This window comes from Nannospalax galili, unplaced genomic scaffold (assembly GCF_000622305.1).
Source record: "Nannospalax galili isolate Female #2095 unplaced genomic scaffold, S.galili_v1.0 scaffold762, whole genome shotgun sequence".
In the NCBI taxonomy this organism is placed as follows: domain Eukaryota; kingdom Metazoa; phylum Chordata; class Mammalia; order Rodentia; family Spalacidae; genus Nannospalax; species Nannospalax galili.
The window spans coordinates 802,500-822,129 of record NW_008350126.1 but is presented as its reverse complement, the minus strand read 5'-3'; the positions used below and the strand labels follow the sequence as shown (position 1 = coordinate 822,129).

Here is a 19,630-nt window from a genome sequence, read left to right as displayed (position 1 = left end):
ACAGAAAAGCTTAGGACAGTCTAGTTACATTTTAAAGTAAGAATAATTTAAATAATGGAAGAAACTCTGTCTACCACTACACTTGGTAAGTGTAGGTGTGGCAGCTAGTGTGAGGCAAAGACATGAACCCACATTCTCACACTTGTCTTCATTCTGACTCTTGAGGTCTGAACCTTTCACTATGTAGAGTGTAATTCTTGGGGGGCTTTGTTGCCGTAATTTTTGTTTTTAGTTTGTTTTAGACAGGATCTCACTCTGTAGCTCAGGCTGACCTCAAATTTGCTGCAATCCTCCTGCCTCAGCTGAGTGCTGGAATTCAAGCATGTGCTCCATGCCTGGTTTTTCTTGATTTTCTACTGGCTGTTGTCATTTATTGACTTCCCACATGAACTGTGAGGAGTAGCTCATTTTTGTTTCCATCACTCCCCTCATACACACATACACACACACACACATTTCCTAGCCTCTATATAATTAATATAGTTGCGTCAGAATTTTAAATTAGTATTCAGTGTCTAGTGCTATAACTGTATTAGTTAACTTTCTTGTCAGTGGGACAGAGACAACAGATGAAAGATTTATTTTGGCTTATAGTTTCAGACGGTTCAGACCGTGATTGTTTGGCCTCATGCATTTGGACAGAACATCATGGTGGCCAGTGTGTATGGAAGAACTTCTTCACCTTGTGGAGAACTGGAAGCAAGGAGAGAAGAGGGGACCAAAAATGAGTAAAACCTTCAAAGGTGCCCTGGGACCAACTTCTGCCAGCTAGGCCCCACCTCCTAAAGTTTGCTTTACCTCCCATAATAGTCTCCCCCAACCCCTGTTGGAGACCACACATTCAACACATAAGCCTGTGGGGAACATTTCATATTCAGACCATAACAGTCACTGTGTTTGCAGACCAGAGTTTAGCAGTGTATTATGACTATTTATTAATCACATCGTTGCGGGGGGTTGAAAAAGGGTCTCCCTGTAGCCCCAGCTGTCCTAGAACTCACTATGTAGACCAGGTTAGCCTAGATCTCACAGAGATCTGCCTGCCTTTGCCTCCCAAGTCCTAGGATTAGGGGGGAATGTATCACCATGCCCAGCAGATAGTCACATCTTTTCCCCAGTTTGTCATTCATATCTTTTTCTTTCTTCTTTTCCTTTTCTTCATTCCTATCTTTTGATTTCCCTAGAGTTAATAATTATTTTTGGTTTCCTTGTTCATATCAGAAAATTTGTGCTAATTGACTGTAATCTGCCATCGAAATGTTTATTCACATGAGAAGTTGTACTGATTTCTTCTCCTTGGGCTGAGGATATAGCTTAGTGGTCGAGCATGTGTCTAGCATGCTCAAGACCTCAGGTTCATTCTTCACTACAACAAACCGGGCAAAATTCTTCTTGAAGAACAGAGTTGAGCATCGCAACATCTTCTGTCTGGGTTGGTTGTCCTCCTTGCCAGTATGATAAATTTAATATTCACCTACTTCCAAATTAGACCTCTATTTGTCCTGTGTCTTTTTCCTCCTCACTCCTTTCTTTTAAGTTTTGTTCTTTTTTGGGGGGGGGTGTTTTTCTATTTGTTTTGTTGTTTTGGTTGTGTTGTTGTTATTGTTGCTCAGGCTGGCTTAGAACTCCTAGGCTCATATAGTCTTTCTGCATCAGCCTCCTGTGTAGCTGAGATCACAGATGTGGATCACCTCTCCCAGATTACTCGCTTGTTTTGATGAATTAGATACTGGTAGCTTCCTAAGAAGATTATGTGGAAAATAAAGTTTTTGAGATCTTGTATATGTGAAAATGTCTTTTTTATCCCATATATTGACTGATAAGTAGACTAGGTATAGATATTTAGTTCAGAAATAATTTTTGAACAGAACTTTGAAGGAAGTTATAAGCTATTTTGAAAAGTTCTCTGTACTTGTTGTAGGTCTGTAGTCATGCATTTTGATCAGCATCCCATAAGCCATTTTAGGGTGGAAAAAATAATCTTCGGTTTCTGGAAAATAGGATTTTTCATTGTTTTCCAGGAGCCCCCCCTCCACCCCAACTATTCCTTGTTAAAATTAGAAAATAATATTCTGTTCTTTTTTCATGAACCCACATATCTCATATCTTCAGTGATACCAAGTTTTTGGGTTTGTGTATTCTCTGATATTGTGTATAACATCTGTTTTCTACCAGTTAGTTGCCTTTAGGGAGGGAGTGTTAGTTATATTGGTCTCTGACTCTTACATTAGAAGCTTTCCCAGTTACCTGATAAACCTGATATCCATTTTTAAAGGTGAGAAAACTAAAATGTTATGGAAGTTGTGGGAACATGGGGGGGTTGTCATCTCTGACTTCCCGGTAATAGAACTGGCTTCCTGTTTTCTAGAAAATCTTCCATGTCAGAGTTTTCAGGGGGATGTTACTGTTTTTTTGTTTGTTTGTTTGTTCGTTCATTTGTTTCATGGTACTAGAATTTAACCTAAGGCCTCACACATGCTCACACACTCTACACTGACCTATAACTCCAGGCCTGTTTTATTTTTCCTTTTGAGACAGGGTTGCACTAGGTTTACTAAGCTCACCTTGAACCTGCTGTGTAACCCAAACAAGCCTTGAACTAGGATCCTCTATAGTAGGATAATATATAATCCCAGATAGCTAGGGTTCTAGGCCTGTACCACCAAACCTGGCTTCACTTCCTTCTCCTTAGGCCATTTCTGTTTTTCAGAGACTTCCGGTCTTCTATATGAAAGATAAAGGCAGGTGCGGGAAGATGACAGAGGTGTCTGCATTCAACATTCTGTGTCTTATTTAGTGCCCCTATTAATTTCAGTGCCTTTACCTCCACAGTGCATCTGATATCCCAGTCTAGAGACCCTCTCTTTACCTCTCTACAAAGGAAACCACAGAACTGGGGAAGAAGACCTAGGGTTCTAGAAATAGCTGGAACAGAGATCAAGCCATCCTGTTTATGTTAACTTACCCCCTTTCACCCTTGCTTCAAAGAAACCTAGTGCTGTCATTTTTCCCCTCTTTGTTTCAGTCTCCCTTTTTTAAAAATATTTTATCATTTTTTAATTTTATTTTATGTATATGTGTGTATTGCCTGCATGTAGGTAAGTGCACCCGTGTCATGCAATGCCTGTAGAGGTCAGAAGAGGGTGTTAGATCTCCTAAAACTGGAATTAAGGATGATTATTAGCTGCCATGTAGGTATGGGAATGATCTTCTTAACTGCTGAGTCATCTTCCTAACTCAGATCCCCTGGAACTGGAGTTATGGACAGTTGTTAGCTGCTAAGTGGGTGCTGGGATTCAAACCCAGGTCTTCTGCAAGGACAGCCAGTGTTCTTAACCACTTAGCCATCTCTCCAGCCCCTCAGTCTATCTTTTTTATGTGTGATAGATTAGTTCAGTTAAATCAGTTAAAGTTTATCTCTTTGCCAAAGTCACAGACTTGGGTTAAACATCCTTAAAACATGACACACTTGCCTTACTTGCTTAGTTAATTGGTTACATTTAATTTTATAGTCAGCATCTCTTAACCTACCCACCCAACCATTGACTAAGACCTTGACAGTTACCTATGTCTGAACCACACATCTAGCCCCTATCACCCACCTTCACCTCCCTGACCCTGAATATTTGTCATTTTATTTCTTTTTGTCTATGTAATTTTGTAGCATATGCATGTGATCTTATAAAGTATATATTTTAAGTCCTGGTCCTTATATTAAAAAGCATCATGCTTTAATTTATTGAGGCTTTTTTCACTTAATATTTTATAGTATAAGATTTATCCATATTATTGCTTATCACTGCAGCTTATTAATTTTGACTAATGTGTAATGTTACATAGTAGTGAATATCCCTCACTTGCCTGCCACTTTCAAACTTTCACTGTTGTTCACTGCTGTTGCCTCTCCTCTTCCTTGCAAATATTTTAAAATTTTATTTACTCTAGTAACTAGAATGGTTTTAGGAAGGAACAAATTAAGCATGTGTATTCAGTATGCCATTTTTGTCTTGGTTTCTTAAGTAATTGTTCTAGTTAGCTTTTATTGCTGTGATAAAACACTGACCAAAACCAACTTGGGGAGGAAAGAGTTTATTTGACTTACAGCAATCCATCATCAAGGGAAGCCAAGGCAGGAACTCAGAGCAGGAAACTGGAGCACAGACCATGGAGGTATGCTGCTTACTAACTTGGCCTGAGCTCAGCCTGCTTTCTTAAACAACACGAGACCATATATAAGGGGTGGCCCTGGCCACAGTGGGCTGGGCCCTCCCATAGCACACAACAATCAAGAAAGTGCTCCAAAGACATGGCCACAGGCAAACCCAATGGAGAGAATTCCTCGATTGAGAGTCCCTCTGCCCAGGTGTTGACAACTAAAGCTATCCAGCACAGTAATCATCAAAAAAAAAACTTTTTTATTTTTTTGGTCCTTTTGAGACAGGGTCTCCCTGTAGCCACAGCTACCCTGGAACTTGCTATGTAGACTAGCCAGGCTAGCCTCAATCTCACAGAGATCCACCTGCCTTTGCCTCCCAAGGGCTAGAATTAGACAGGCTCAAAATAAATTTTTTTGATTCTTCAGTTTATTGCATATAGGAGTTACTCTAGTCCAAGTTAAAATCAGCTTAAATGATTCCATTATACAAGCTGTGAGGTTTGTAAACTTGTGACAAGGGACAGAAGGGAAATGCTCATTGCAAGGAAATCCTCACTTAAGCTTCAGAGAGCCACAAGCACTTAAAACTTATGAACTGATCATCCTCAGCCAGTCCAGTCTCTATCAGGAACTGATATGTGTCTTTGTACTGGTCACCCTGCAGCTGAATTCCTTTCTCCATATTCTGGATGCTCAATTACAGTACCATTGTAAGGAGAATTCTTCTTTAATATCTTCACTGATTCCCTTTTATCGTAATCATCAGCAATTCCTTGGACAGTAGTAAGGGTCTTCCTGCTATTTCTCTGTTGAATTCTTTTTTGAGGGAGTGGGTATTTTTGAGACAGGGTCTCCCTGTAGCCCCAGCTGGCCTGGAACTCCCTATGTAGACCAGGCTGGCCTTGAACTCAGAAATCTGCCTACCTCTACCTCCCAAGTGCTGGGATTAAAGGCATGTGCCACCACACCCGGCTTCTCTGTTGAATTCTATGGGTAGAACCCACAGTACCAGCAGGAAGCAGGTCATCCCTTGCGTCAGCAAAGGGATCAAAAGAGTGGAAGTTCTGGATAGCAGACATGATATGATTCCATTTTCTCAGTGGAAACAGCCTGTAAAAGAGGGCTACAGGAGAAGGGGTGGGGGGCACAACATGGAGTGCAGGGAAGCAAGTGGGTGCGAGGGAGCAGCAGCCGAGTCCTCAGAGGTGGCTCAGTAACTGGGACCATCAAAATAATTTTTAAATATATGAGATATTTTTACTTTACTAACTTATATAGAGCCTAAGCCCTATATGAAGCCCTCCATTGCATATCCTCCAAAACCTTAGTTATCATCATTAATAGAAGACACATGAAAAAGAGGCCTATGCTAGGTGTAGTGGTACACACCTTTAATCCTAGCGCTTGGGAGGCAGAGGCAGGTGGATCTCTGTGAGTTTTAGGCCAGCCTGGTCTACATAGTGAGTTTCAGGCCAGCTAGGGCTATAGGGAGAGCCTGTCTCAAAAAAAAAAAAAAAAAAGAAAGAAAGAAAACAGAGCTGCAAGACTGACATTGTCAGCTAGCTCATCTTCCCACCTGATTAGGTAGGTAATGTTCCTGGTTAGAAAGCCACAGATAGTGTTCTTTGACTCCAGAGGTGCTTTACAGTAATTATAATTTATGTGGTTACTTTTGGTTGTTCAGTTGATTGGATTAAGAGAAACCTAGGAGATTATTAACACACATCTCTGGGTAGTCTGTGGTGGTATTCCCAGAGACAATTAGATCATGAGAGCTCTGACCTAATGAATGTGTTAATTCCTTAATGAATTCACAATATGCTGACATTATTAGGAGATAGTGGAAAATAAGAGATAGGGCCTAGCTGGGGGAGGTAGGTCACTTGGGGGCCTGTCCTGAGGATTATAGCTCCTATACTCTCCCTTAAGTTGTTTCTGTCAGGCATTTGGTCACAGCAATGGTAAAAATTAACATATAACTTCCTAGAAAAATGTTGTATGCTGAAGTGGTACAAGTACTTGCCTTGTAAGTGAAGTGAAGTGGTAGAGTACTTGCCTAACAGCATAAGGCCTTCAGTTCAATCCCCAGTACTACAAAAGAAGAAAAGGAAAGAAAATGAAAAAAAGAAAGAAAAATGTTGATATTTTAGTTAGCTTGTATAACCATGATGCAATTAAATGTGTGATTTTCATTAGGCTTGTTTAAATATTGAAAAAAACTAAGGGCCCCTTTGTTGCCTTTGGAGAAATCTAGTGGTCTGGGATCACAGATTAAATATGCAGTTCTGAGCACCATAAGCATTAAAAGAAGCTTAAATCTTCTCTTCTTTTCATTCCAGAGATGTTATCAAGTGGCTGGTCAGAGCAGTAACTGAAAATGAATTAACTGAGCCCCAAAATGGGAATCAGACCTTTTCAGGAACAGGAATCTTGAAAACCAACAGTGGTCATCTGTCTCCCCAACCTAACCTGACCAAGAACACCAATCAGCTGTAAGGAAAACAAAGTTGTCTTTCCAGGGCTATGAGGATTTAGTGTTTTAGAGAATAGGTCCAGTATAAAGAGCAGCTTCCCCCAAATTACCACATGCTCATAACATAGACTAATTCTAATTAAAGACTCACAGACCGGGAATATAACTCAATAGTAGAATGTTTTTTAATAGTAGAATTCTTTCCTAGCATGCATATGGACCTGGATTTGATCTCCAATGCTGCAAAATAAAACAAAGCAAAAATCATGCAAAGAACCCCATACCTTAGTTTAAAGGCCACATTTCTAATTCTAGTGGCAGAAAAGCCAAAAGGCAATAAAAGGTTATAACTCCTCATCACTTCAGCTATCCATACTGGCATAGAGGCATAGTAAGTAGGGGGCATTCTCACAACTTCTAGTCAGCAGGAGCTTCTCTAGAAGACAGCCAATTCAACTTGTAGATTCTAACACGTATGACAGGAATGGTTCAGGCCAGGCCAGGTCCCATCAGCAGACTGCACTGGAAACATGTATAACATTTCCTTTATAGAACTGAGAGCAGTCCTGGCATTTCCTGAGAACTGTCACAGTTTTAGAGGCTGGGGCTGCCCTTAAGTAAATAGGCTGGGACTACGTCAGTCACATTAATAAAAGCTCCTCACATTTGACATTTCAAATGTAACATTTGTGTCTAAATTCACAATACTATGTTATATTGTATTTGCATCAGCTTGATTTTCATATTAGGCTTATCTTGTCCCTTAAGGGGAACTGTTTGAGAGATTTATTTGTTTTGGTGTATTGGAGAAGATTCTAAAGTGAAACTGTCCCAGAGACCCTGTGTACATTCCCAAGAGGGAGGCCCACGTGGTTCCTTCAATGGAAATCAATTTCATTAATCATTATCTTAATGCATTTATTATAACTATTGGTAGAAATACAGCAGAGGCTCCTAAAACTTGATGATATCATGAGCTTGTCAACAGTTACTATAGGTGCTACCATTTTCAAATGCTACCCTGTCGGATGCACTACTCATCACTCCAGCTTTACAAAATAGGTGCCATTCTCCCTTTCAGTCAGCGAGAAGGGCAGTTGCTACAGATCCTCACTAATAAGCCTGCTCTTTCGAGTTCCAGTTCAGAAAGTATAACTCTTTTCCCTCTTTCTGGCCCCCTTTTGTGGATACTAACCAAAACCCTAAGTCTGTGTTGTTGCCTGACACTCCAGGCATTTTACTCCCTATGGAGACACCCCCACTCTATGTGGCTGTTTGCAGATTTCCATTACTGAGCCTGCCTGCTTTCCTGACTTCTAACTCCAAAAGCACAACTTCTTATCTATCTCCTTCCTTCAGCTACCAAGATCTCCAGTTCACCTGTCCTGTTGGGTTTTTTCCCACAAACTCCAAAAAAATGATCCTTAAATTTTTTTTTTTCAAGTAGGAATTGGAGAGATGGCTCAGCAGTTAAGAGAACTGCAGCTGGGTTCAGTTCCCAACACCCACATAGCAGCTAACAACTGTCCTTAACTCCAGTTCCAGGGAATCTGACTCCCTCTTCTGGCCTCTGTGGGCAATGTACAACACAGGTGCATTTACATACATGCACGTAAAACATTCATACACACAAAAAAATAGCAGGCTGGAGAGACGGCTCATCAGTTAAGAGCACTGGCTGTTCTTGCAGAAGACCCAAGTTTGAATCCCAGCACCCACATGGCAGCTAACAACCATCTGTAACTCCAGTTCCAGGGGATGTGACACCCACTTCTGTCCTCTGAGGGCACTGCATGACACAGATGCACTTACACACATGCAAGCATAACACTTATACACATAAAATAAAAATTGATAAAAAATAAATGAAAAAAAAATTTAAATAGATGAGAAGATTTGGACAAAGCAATTTAGTAATTTATTGTAGAGCCAGAATCATAAATAATATGTCAGAAAAGGCTAGTATCAAGCCAGGCTCATCCTTCTGAAGTGTTGACCAGATTCCCAGTGCCATGTCAGGTCCGTTTTCCCCAGTATGCAGGTCTGATGAGAGAGAAGGTCAGGGTCCACCAGTGGTAGAAAAATTACAAGGCAAATAATACATATTTTCTCTTGTATCAAAGAAATTAAAATAATGTTAGTCACTTGGGCCTCTTAGCAACATACTCCATTCGAAAGGCCAAAAATGTCAAAAGTATTTGGGAGCTTTTATCTAATCCTTAAAAGATTTTAGGGTTACCTCTTCAGAAGGGGGGATGTTGGAGTAGCAAAAAAACCCATTAAAAAAAAGAAGAGTACATGAAGTTAGCAGAAAATAGTGATGGGGAGATATGGGAGAAGTTGGGGGGTGGGGGAGTGGGCATGGATTTGATCAAATGCCTTATATACATGTATTAAATTCTTAATAAATTATTTCTTTAAAAGTTACAGATGTTCCTTAAGTTCTGTAGACCCCATTAAGAGTCTGTGGTTCTCTTTTTTAACTTAAAAGCAATTTGCTTATGCAGCTCACTTCCAGGTTCTAAAAGGTTTCAGAAATGATCTGCCAAATGGATTAAATTGCTCAATGAAAGCAGTCAGTCTGATGAGCTTGAGTAGCTCTCTTGACCTGGTATGTACTTTGCAAGGTCCTCTAACAGTCTCTGTTCTTGGTATACACTGGTGGGGACCTCCTCCAGCCACAGGAGGCCTCTTGCCATGTCTTCCCACTCACTGTATCCTGTGTTCTGGATCCAGGATTGTGTGTCAACTTCAGAGGATGTTGTCCATAGCCGTAGAGGTGGACAGGACTCCTACCTGCAGCTCCAATAAAATAGCTGAGATGATGTTTGGGTTTGTGCTGGACATTCCTGAGAGGAGTCAGAGGTGAGTGCAGTGCTGTTGTGGTCGCTGTTGTTGTCATTATTGCTTGAGGGGAAGGTTAGTTGTACACACCTTTAATCCCAGTTCTCAGGGGAGGCAGGTAGATCTCTGTGAGTTCCAGACCAACCTGGTCTACACAGGGAGTAAGAATAAACGATGAAGTAAGGAAAAACTGCTGTTTGGCAGCTATCATAATAACAATTAGTTCAGTCCTGAATACCCAAAGTATAAACACCACAGTTTCCCTTCAGAGGATACATGGTTACAAATCAAAACCAAGGCACTGGAGAGATGGCTCAGTGGTTAAGAGCACTGGCTGTTCTTGTAGAGGACTTGGGTTTGATTCCTAGCACCCACATGGAGGCTAACAATTGTCCATAACTCCAGTTCCAGGGACTCCAACACCTCTTTTGACCTCTGCAGGAATTACACAACATGAGTACACTTTCAAAAACAGGCAATACATTCATACACATAAAATGAAAAAAAAAATTCAAAAAGGGGGGATACTGGAGAGATGTCAGCAGCTAAGAGCACTGACTGCTCTTGCAGAGGACCTGGGTCAATTCCCAGCACCCACATGGGAGCTACATACCGTCCTTAACTCCAGAATCCAAAGCCCTCTTCTGACCTCTGTGTCATTTCACGACACAGGTGCACTCGCATACATGCAGGCAATACACTCTTACACATAAAATAAAAATAATATATATTTTTTTAAAAAAATAAATAAATGCTTCAGAGTTTACCCAATGACTAAAAAGAATAAAAGGAATTTTCTATTATTTTACATCTCCGCTTGGCTTTTTAGCTTTTTTATTAAAATTTCTTTTGAATTTGATTGTAGAGTCCCATGGTTGGATGAAATAGAAAAAGATCCCATGTATGTTGTGCAGTATTGTGGATCAATCCCACTGTCTTGTGTGTGCCTAACAAGCACTCTAACCATTGAGCTACATCCCAGCCCCTATTTTTGTGCAGCAGGACCTCACTATGTAGTCCAGTCTGATCTTGAATCCATGGTCCTCCTGCTTAGCCTCTGGAGTATTGGGATTGCAGTGTGCACCACTGTGTCATCCCATATGCTTTATCCAGGTTTCCCTAGTGCAGACCTACTGCAAAACTGTAGTACAGCATCACAGCCAACATATCCAAGGTGCATTTCCAGTCCTTAAAGGACCACTCATGTTGCACTTGGATGGATAGTCCTACCTACTTCCCTTCCATGCCTACTTTCTCCTAACCACTTGGTAACCACTAATCCCTTCCATTCTTGTAATTTTGACCTTTTTAAAAATATTTTATTTATTATTTTTATGTGTATGCATGTACTGCCTGCATGTATGTCAGTGCACTCATATCATGCAGTGGCTTGGGAGGTCAGAAGAGGGCGTCAGATCTCCCAGAACTGGTGTTAGGGACAGCTACAGTTAGCTGCCATGTGGGTGCTGGGATTTGAACCCCAGTCTTCTGCAAGAATCACTAGTGTTCTTAACCACTGAGCCATCATCTCTCCAGCCCCTGTAATTTTTCCTTTTCAAAATTGCTATATTATGGAATCATACAGGATGTAACCTTTAGGGATTGGCTATTTTGGGGTTTTTTTGTCTTTTTTTTTTTTTAAGACAGGGTCTCCCTGTTGCCCTTGCTGTCCTGGAACTCACTATGTAGACCAGGCTGGCCTCGGAACTCACAAAGATCAGCCTGCCTCTGCCTCCCAAGTGCTGGAATCAAAGGTGTGCACCACCATACCCGGCTTGTTTTTGTCTTTTTGAGACAGGGTCTCCCTGTAGCCCCAGCTGGCCTAGAACTCACTATGTAGACTAGGCTAGACTTGAACTCACAGAGATCCACCTGGCTCTGCTTCCTGAATGCTGGGATTAAAGGTATGCACCACCATGCCTGGCAGGGATTGGCTGTTTTTTTTTTTTTTTTACTCAATGTGGGTCTCTAGAGATTCATCTGAGTTGTGTGTATCAACAGTTCATTACTTTTTCTTGATCAGCAGTGTTCCATGGCAAGATGGATCACAGTTTTTCTTTTTTTAATTTCTTTTTAGTTTATGTGTATAAGCGTTATACCTGCATGTATATAAGTGTACCCATTTTGTGTAATGCCTGCTGCGGACAGAAGACAGCATCAGATCCCCTGGAACTGGAGTTTCAGACAGTTGTTAGCTGCCATGTGGGTGCTGGGACTCAAACCTGGGTCTTCTGTAAGAGCAGCCATTGCTCTTAGCTGCTGACATCTCTCCAGTACCCCCCCCTTTTTGAAATTTTTTTCATTTTATGTGTATGAGTGTATTGCCTGCATTTTTGGAAGTGCACTCATGTTGTGTAATTCCTGCAGAGGTCAAAAGAAGGTGTTGGAGTCCCTGGAACTGGAGTTATGGACAGTTGTTAGCCTCCATGTGGGTGCTAGGAATCAAACCCAAGTCCTCTACAAGAACAGCCAGTGCTCTTAACCACTGAGCCATCTCTCCAGTGCCTTGGTTTTGATTTGTAACCATTTATCCTCTGAAGGGAAACTGTGGTGTTATACTTTGGGTATACTATGAATAAAGTCTGGTATAAGTATTCATGTCCAAAGTTTTGTATGAACATAAATTTTCGTTTCTCTAGAATAAGTGCCTAAGAATTGACTTTTTAGCTTTTTTCATTAAATACTTGTATCATTAATGTTCCAATTTTAGTTCCCTAAGAAATTACTAAGTTATTTCTCAGAGTAGCTATATTATCTCCATTCTGCCATCTCTGAGTGGTACAGTTTCTCTGGATCTTGGCTAGGATTTGGTGTGGTCCCTGGTTTTTTGTTTGTTTTTTTTTATTTTAGCCATTCTGATTGGTGTGTTGTGATCTTCATTACAATTTTGTGTGTGTGTGTGTGTGTGTGTGTGTGTGTGTGTGTGTGGTGTTATATATATGTATGCAGGTATTCTGTGAGCACCAAGGCCAGAGGAGGACTTGGGTATCCTGCTCTGCCACATTCTCCCTTTTTCCCTTGAGAAAGGGTCTGTTACTGAACCTGGAGCTGAGCTAGCAGCCTGTGAGATTCAGCAATCTGCAGCACTGGGGTTATAGGCATTTGTGGCAATGCAGCCTTTTCCATTGGTGCTGGGAATTCAGCAAGCACTCTTACTCACTGAGCCATCTCACCAGCCCCTCATTTATAATTTCTATAACAGTTATTATGCTCATGTGTTTAATTGCCATTTTGTATAGCTTCTTTATTGAAATCTTTTTTCCCATGTTCTAAAGGAATTGCTTTCTTCTGGTGGAGTTTTGAGAAACTATATATTCTAGTTATCTGTCAGATCTGTGTCTTTCAGCTATCTTCTTCTACTCTGTAGTTTGTCTTTTCATCCCTTTAGTAAAGTCTTTCACAGAATAAAACTTTTGATGAAGTACAGCTTCTTGATGTTTCCTTTACAGTATCATGCGCTTGTGCCAAAATCCTTGGTGTGTTTTTTTGCAGACCATCATACCATCTGCAGATAGGGAAAGTTGTATTTCTTCCTTTCTAATCTCTTCATCTTTTATTTCCTTTTTATTTAATTTTTTATTTTATGTATATGAGTGTTATGCCTTCATGTATGTAAGTGCACCCATGTCATGCAATGCCTGCTGAGGTCAGAAGATGGCATCAGATCCCCTGGAACTAGAGTTATGGATGGTTGTTAACTGCCATGTAGGTACTGGGATTCAAACCTGGGTCTTCAGCAAGAGCAGCCAGTGCTCTTAACTACTGAGCCATCTCTCTTGGGTTCATTTCCCAGCACCCACATGGCAGCATCCAACTGTCCTTAACTCCAGTTCCAGGGGAATCTGAAGCCTTCTTCTGACTTCTGCAGCATTGCACGACATGGGTGCACTCACATACATGCAGGCAATGCACTCATGCACATAAAATAAAAATAATAAATAAAATTTTTTTTAAAAAGACTCTCTTATGGACATGGTCAATCTGGACTGAGCAGTTCTTCAGTTGAGATTCCCAAGTGATTTCCTCTTCCCAGGTGATTCCATATTGTGTCAATTTGGTGATAAAAACTAACAGGACAATAATCTACAGAGAAAACTCAATTAATTAATTGTTAATTAATATATCAGCTCACTATGGGTTGTGATGCTGACTGCAAGGTTTTCTGTGGATGTTCATTAATAATTAGCTCAAGTTCCAGCTATTCCTAGTTTTCTGAGTTTTTACTTATTGAGTGCTTTTCCTGAAAAAAAATTTCTGATTAATCTCAGAATTATGATATATATTTTAACTACTTTGAATTAATATTATATTCCTTAATGTATAAAAATATTACCATGGGGTTGGAGAGATAGCTCAGAGGCTGGAGAGATGGCTCAGCAGTTAAGCACACTGGTTGTTCTTGCAGAAGACCCGGGTTCGAATCCCAGCACCCACATGGCAACAACTGTCCGTAACTCCAGTTCCAGGGGATCCGACAGCCTCTTCTGTCCTCCAATGGCATTGTACAACACGGGTGCACTAACCTACATGCAGGCATAACACTCATACACATAAAAATTTTAAAAATAAAATATCTTAAAAAAATAATGTTACCATTATGTGTCTTTCTTCAGACCAAGCTCATCCTTTGTTTTCTTAGATTTGACTTCCACGATATTATAAATGCCAGGATGAAGAGTTAGCTATTTTTGCCTTAAACATTTACTTGCTTTTCAAATAAATGGAAAGATAGAGAGGGCTTTTTTATATTTACCCATGTTTGTCACTTCTAATGCTTTTCCTTCTTTTTTGGCAATCCAAATTCTGTTATTTTTCTCCACCCAAAGAGTTTATATCTTTTAATGTTTCTTGTAGTTTTGTACTTTTGTGTGTGTATGAGAGTGCGTATCTGTATGTTTATGTATAAGAGTGTGTCTATGTATGTGTGTATGTGTATTTCTGTGTCTGTGTGTCTGAGAATCTCTGTGTGGTCTATGCACACGTGTATGTGCATACATGAGTGCATGTGTCCATGCTCTTGCATGAAAGCCAGTGGAGGATGTCAGATGTCCTGTTGTTTGGGGGGTTTTTTCGTTTCTGTGTTTGTGTGTTTCGTTCAGTTTTTATTTGTTTTGCTTTGTTTTGAGACAGGATCTCCCTGTAGCCCCAGCTGGCCTGGAACTCACTATGTAGACCAGGCTGGCCTTGAACTCACAGAGATCTGCCTGCCTCTGCCTCCCAAGTGCTGGGTTTAAAGGTATGAACCACCATGCCCAGCTTAATTTGATTTTTTCAAATGTCAAAGAGTGTTCCCTCATCCTGGAAGTTTTTAATTCATGAATAAATCCATTTCTGCCCTGACGCAGGCACTGTGATTTTGTAGGGCTCCATTGTATTAGAATACACAGGGCACATTGTGCTACATGCTGTTGGAATTGCACTTGTAATACTTAGCTCCTTATTCCTCTTTTCCACACAGGGAGATGTTCTTTACTACCATGGAAAGCCACCTTCTGCGTTGCAAAGTGTTAGAGATCATATTCCTCCACAGCTGTGAGACACCCACCCGCCTGCCATTGTCTCTGGCCCAGGCCCTCTATTTTATGAACAATTCCACATCACTGCTCAAGTGTCAGGTACATTTCTTCCTGCTTCAGTTCCAGGGCCAGAACACTTTCCCTAATCCTGCTGTTTGAGCATCATGTAAAAGAGATTTGGAAACTGTGCCAGAAAAGCACAGTTTAACTGGGAAAAACTTTTTTTTTTTTTGTCTTTTTGAAGCAGGGTCTCCCTGGGAAAAATATTTTTTATCCATTGCTTTTACTATCTCTGCAGTCTGATAAAACCCAGTGGCAGACTTGGGATGAGCTGATTGAGCATCTGCAATTCCTGCTGTCCAGTTATCAACATGTTTTAAGAGGTAAGGAGCACTTACTCACAAGCAGGTACTAAGAGAGGTCTCACAATGGAATTCTCACAGAGAATTCTAATTTATTCACTTAAGTAAAGCATCATTCTAGCCCAGTGTGGTGTCACTGGCCTATAACCCAGCACTCAGGAAGCTGAGGCAGGAGGATGGAGAATTTAGGTCCCTAAAGTCTATGAAAGTGGCACTTCAGAACTAAAATTACAGGTGAAGCCAGTAACCAGTGAGAATCTGGGAGAGTAAGCCCAAGTGACACACAAGAGGCAGATGTTGGAAGGATCATGGTAGAATATTGCATCAAGTGAGAATGATTTTATTAGCCAAGGATATTGAAGAGCTTGGGAGAGCTGAAGAACTGACAAATTATTAATTACAGAAGGCTGGGACTGTTGTTCATTAATAAAGTCCTTGCCTAACATGCATGAAGCCCTGGATGCAGTTCTCAGCACCACATAAACTTGCACTTGGAGAGGGAGGCAGGAGGATCAACAAGGTCAACCTTGAATACTTAGTAAGTTCAAGGCTAGCCTGGGAGATATGAGACTTTGTCAACAAAAAAAGGCACAATCAAATTATTGATTACAAAAGGAAAAGGGAAAGGAAAATAGTAAACTTTTTTTTTAACTAGGATTTGATTTGCTTTGTAGCCCAGGCTGACCTGAACTCAAAATTCTCTTGCCTCAGTCTCCCAGGTGCTAGGGTTATAGGCATACACCACCATGACTACCAAAAAGTGTAACCTAATGAGGAAGAAACATGGCATTTCCCTGGACATGCTGGGCTGAGAGGCGCACAGTCTCACACGTGTAGTGTTCTTGCCAGAAGCTTATGTCCTGGATCTGACCACAAGGAAGCATCAGACAAAACCACACTGAGTAACCATCTCCAAATTAACTCACCAGTGCTTTTTAGTACCAACATCTTTTAAAAAAAGACTAAGATCCCGTTCCAGATTAGAAAGAAGTCAATGCACATGAATACTAAATGAAACACATGGTCCTAGACTGGATTCTAAATTAGAAAAAAGAAGTTATTAGAGGGTTGGGAGTCAGTGATAGAGCACTTTCCTAGCACAGACAAGGCCCTGGGTTCCATTCCTAGTGCTGCAAAAATGAAGGGCACTGTTGGAACAATTGGTGAATTTGAAGAGATTAGCTAATATTGTTAATTGTTTTTAATAACTATACCAGATTATGGTCCAAGTAAGTGTTTTTGATCTTAGAAAATCCATACTGCAATACTGAGCCTGGTGTCTGCAGATTATCCTCAGATAGTAGGGGAGAGATTCTACTTGCCCGTGATCCTGTTAAGATTGACTGTACTTCAGTGTTGACACATGGGAAGTAAGAGAACACTTAGCCCCTCTTAGACCTGGAACTAAGGAAGCTATTGCAAAGATGATTTTTTTTAAATAAATAAATAATAGTACCACATTAACAACTGAAAGTCTGGGTTTAAATCCTAATTCTATCTATTACCTCTATGCTATGTCTCTAGGCCTTTTTTTTTTTTTTTTTTTTTTTTTTTTTGAGACAGGGTCTCACTCTATAACCCAGGCTAGCCTTGAATTCATGAAAGTCCTCCTGCCTTGGTCTCCCAAGTACTAGGTTACGGATGGCTTCCAGGTCTTGGTTTCTTTTCTAGCAAAGAAAAGAAAGTAGTGATAAGACATAACTTTCAAGAATTTATTATTCTTGTATATATAAAAAAAGTATCCAGTTCAGTCTAGGTAGACTATGAAGGTTTTCTGTTTCATACTTGAGGAATGTGGGGGTTATAGTTCTAGAAACTCAACTGGGGTGGGGGATAGAGAGATAGCTCAGCAATTAAGAATACTACCCAGGTTTTTGACTGTCCTTAACTCCAGTTCCAGGGGATCTGATGCTCTCTTCTGACCTCTGATGGCATTGTATGCATGGGTGCACTTACATTCAGACAAAACACTCATACACATAAAATAAAAATAAATTTTTAAAACATTTTTAAGAAAGAAATTGAACCTAGGCCTCATGCATTCCAGGCAAGTGCTTTACCACTAAACTATACTCATAGCCCTTATAACTAAACTTCAAAGATACATCATCAAGACTACAGTATCATAGTTTTAGGCATTTCTTAACACTCTCAAAGAAAGACACATGTTCTTAGAACAAAGCCTGAAAGGCAGATTCTCTGGGAACTTAGTCTCATTGAGGTTACATAACTATTTTGGAGTTCTGACAGAAAGTTTAATATTACAACAGCCTTATTTAAAATTCACCTTTAACACTTGTTAAGTTACTGACCCAGAAAATCTGTCCTGAACTCCCCACCTTGCAGGCGTTTCTACTGTGATGTAGATTCTGGGCTGGCAGGTGAACTAACATTCTCTACAGGAATAAACCCTTACCCAGGAATAAACCCCTACCCTGTATCACAGAGAACTCAAGAATGGGACTCAGCAAAATTAGAAATTGCTTTGTGCCATGGCCTTTTCCTAATCTTAGCAAACAGTCAAAACTTCGTGTTTTAAAAATATGAGTCCTGAGCTGAAGAGATGGCTCAGTGGTTAAGAGCACAGCTGCTCTTGCAGAGGACCCAAGTTTGGTTCCTAGCATCCATATGGCAGCTAACAACCATCTGTAACTCCAGTTCCAGGAGATCTGATGCCCTCTTCCGACCTCTGTGGACATTGCACAACATGAGTACACTTAGATACCTGCAGGCAATACACTCCTACACATAAAATAAAAATAAGCTGGAGAGATGGCTCAGCGGTTAAGAACACTGGTTGTTCTTGCAGAAGACCCAGGTTCGAATCCCAGCACCCACATGGCAGCTAACAACTGTCCGTAACTCCAGTTCCAGGGGATCTGACAGCCTCTTCTGTCCTCCTCATACATTGCACGTCTTGGGTGCATTTACCTACATGCAGGCATAACACTCACACACATAAAATAAAAATAATAAAATATTTTTTAAAAAAAATAAATAAGAGCCCTAGGAACTTAGCTATCTTGACCACCATTTGGCTGGACAGGGTAGGCAAGGCAGCTTCAGAGATCAGTTATCTCAAGGACTCCAATAGCCTTCCTTCAGAGCCCTGCCTGCCACCAACTGAGGGGAGAAAAGCAGGAGCAGGCAGAATTACTTTAGTTCACATACTCACCCAGGCACACATAGCTACAGAATGCTCTCTCTGTGCCTCATTGGGAAATCCTAAGTTAGACCAACATGGCTTCACAGAGTTCAGTGGCCAGTGAGAAGGCCCACCCAACAAGTAATCACACAGAAACAGTTAAATATGGTCAAAGTCAATGCTGCACAATAAAGCAAAGTGTGTGCAACAAGAGGACCTGCTCTTGTTTTAGTGGGGCCCAAAGAGACCTTCCTAAACAATTGACATTTCAGTAAGATAAGACCAGCCATCTTTCAGTATCCAGAAACCGACAAACATGTTATGTTAGCAGCTCTTCTCACTGCTGTGACAAAAGCAACTTAAAGGGTTTATTTTGGGCTCATAGTTTGAGGGTACAGTCCATTATGGTGGGGAAAGCTTGACAGCTGGATATGAGGCCACTGGCTACATTGTATCTGCTATCAGAGAAGCACTGGCTACATTGTGACTGCTGTCAGGGAAGCACTGGTCACATTGTATCTGCCGTCAGGGAAGCACTGGTCACATTGTATCTGAGGTCAGGGAAGCACTGGCTACGTTGTGACTGCTGTCAGGGAAGCACTGGTCACATTGTATCTGCCGTCAGGGAAGCACTGGTCACATTGTATCTGCCGTCAGGGAAGCACTGGTCACATTGTATCTGCCGTCAGGGAAGCACTGGTCACATTGTATCTGCCGTCAGGGAAGCACTGGTCACATTGTATCTGCCGTCAGGGAAGCACTGGTCACATTGTATCTGCCGTCAGGGAAGCACTGGTCACATTGTATCTGCCGTCAGGGAAGCACTGGTCACATTGTATCTGCCGTCAGGGAAGCACTGGTCACATTGTATCTGCCGTCAGGGAAGCACTGGTCACATTGTATCTGCCGTCAGGGAAGCACTGGTCACATTGTATCTGCCGTCAGGGAAGCACTGGTCACATTGTATCTGCCGTCAGGGAAGCACTGGTCACATTGTATCTGCCGTCAGGGAAGCAGAGAGATGAATGCTGGTGCTCAGCTTTCTCTTTTTCTTTTTCTTTTTTTAAAGCAGGGTCTCACTAGCTGGCCTAGAATTCACTATGTAGACCAGGCTGGCCTCAAATTCACAGAGAT

At 41.0% G+C, this 19,630-nt stretch overlaps 1 protein-coding gene across 3 annotated transcripts in view; it reads left to right on the top strand.

Moving 5' to 3' along the window:
- Simc1 (SUMO interacting motifs containing 1) overlaps window positions 1–19,630 on the top strand; it is a 70,155-nt gene that overhangs the window by 40,386 nt on the left and 10,139 nt on the right. For 2 of the 3 annotated variants that reach the window (XM_008847331.3, XM_029570527.1), the window contains 4 exons: window positions 6,496–6,648; window positions 9,366–9,494; window positions 14,932–15,088; window positions 15,288–15,372. In XM_008847331.3, the coding sequence (XP_008845553.1) occupies window positions 6,496–6,648; window positions 9,366–9,494; window positions 14,932–15,088; window positions 15,288–15,372 (524 nt within the window). The remainder of the gene's footprint in view (window positions 1–6,495; window positions 6,649–9,365; window positions 9,495–14,931; window positions 15,089–15,287; window positions 15,373–19,630) is intronic. The other variant, XM_017801731.2, reaches the window with a different exon arrangement.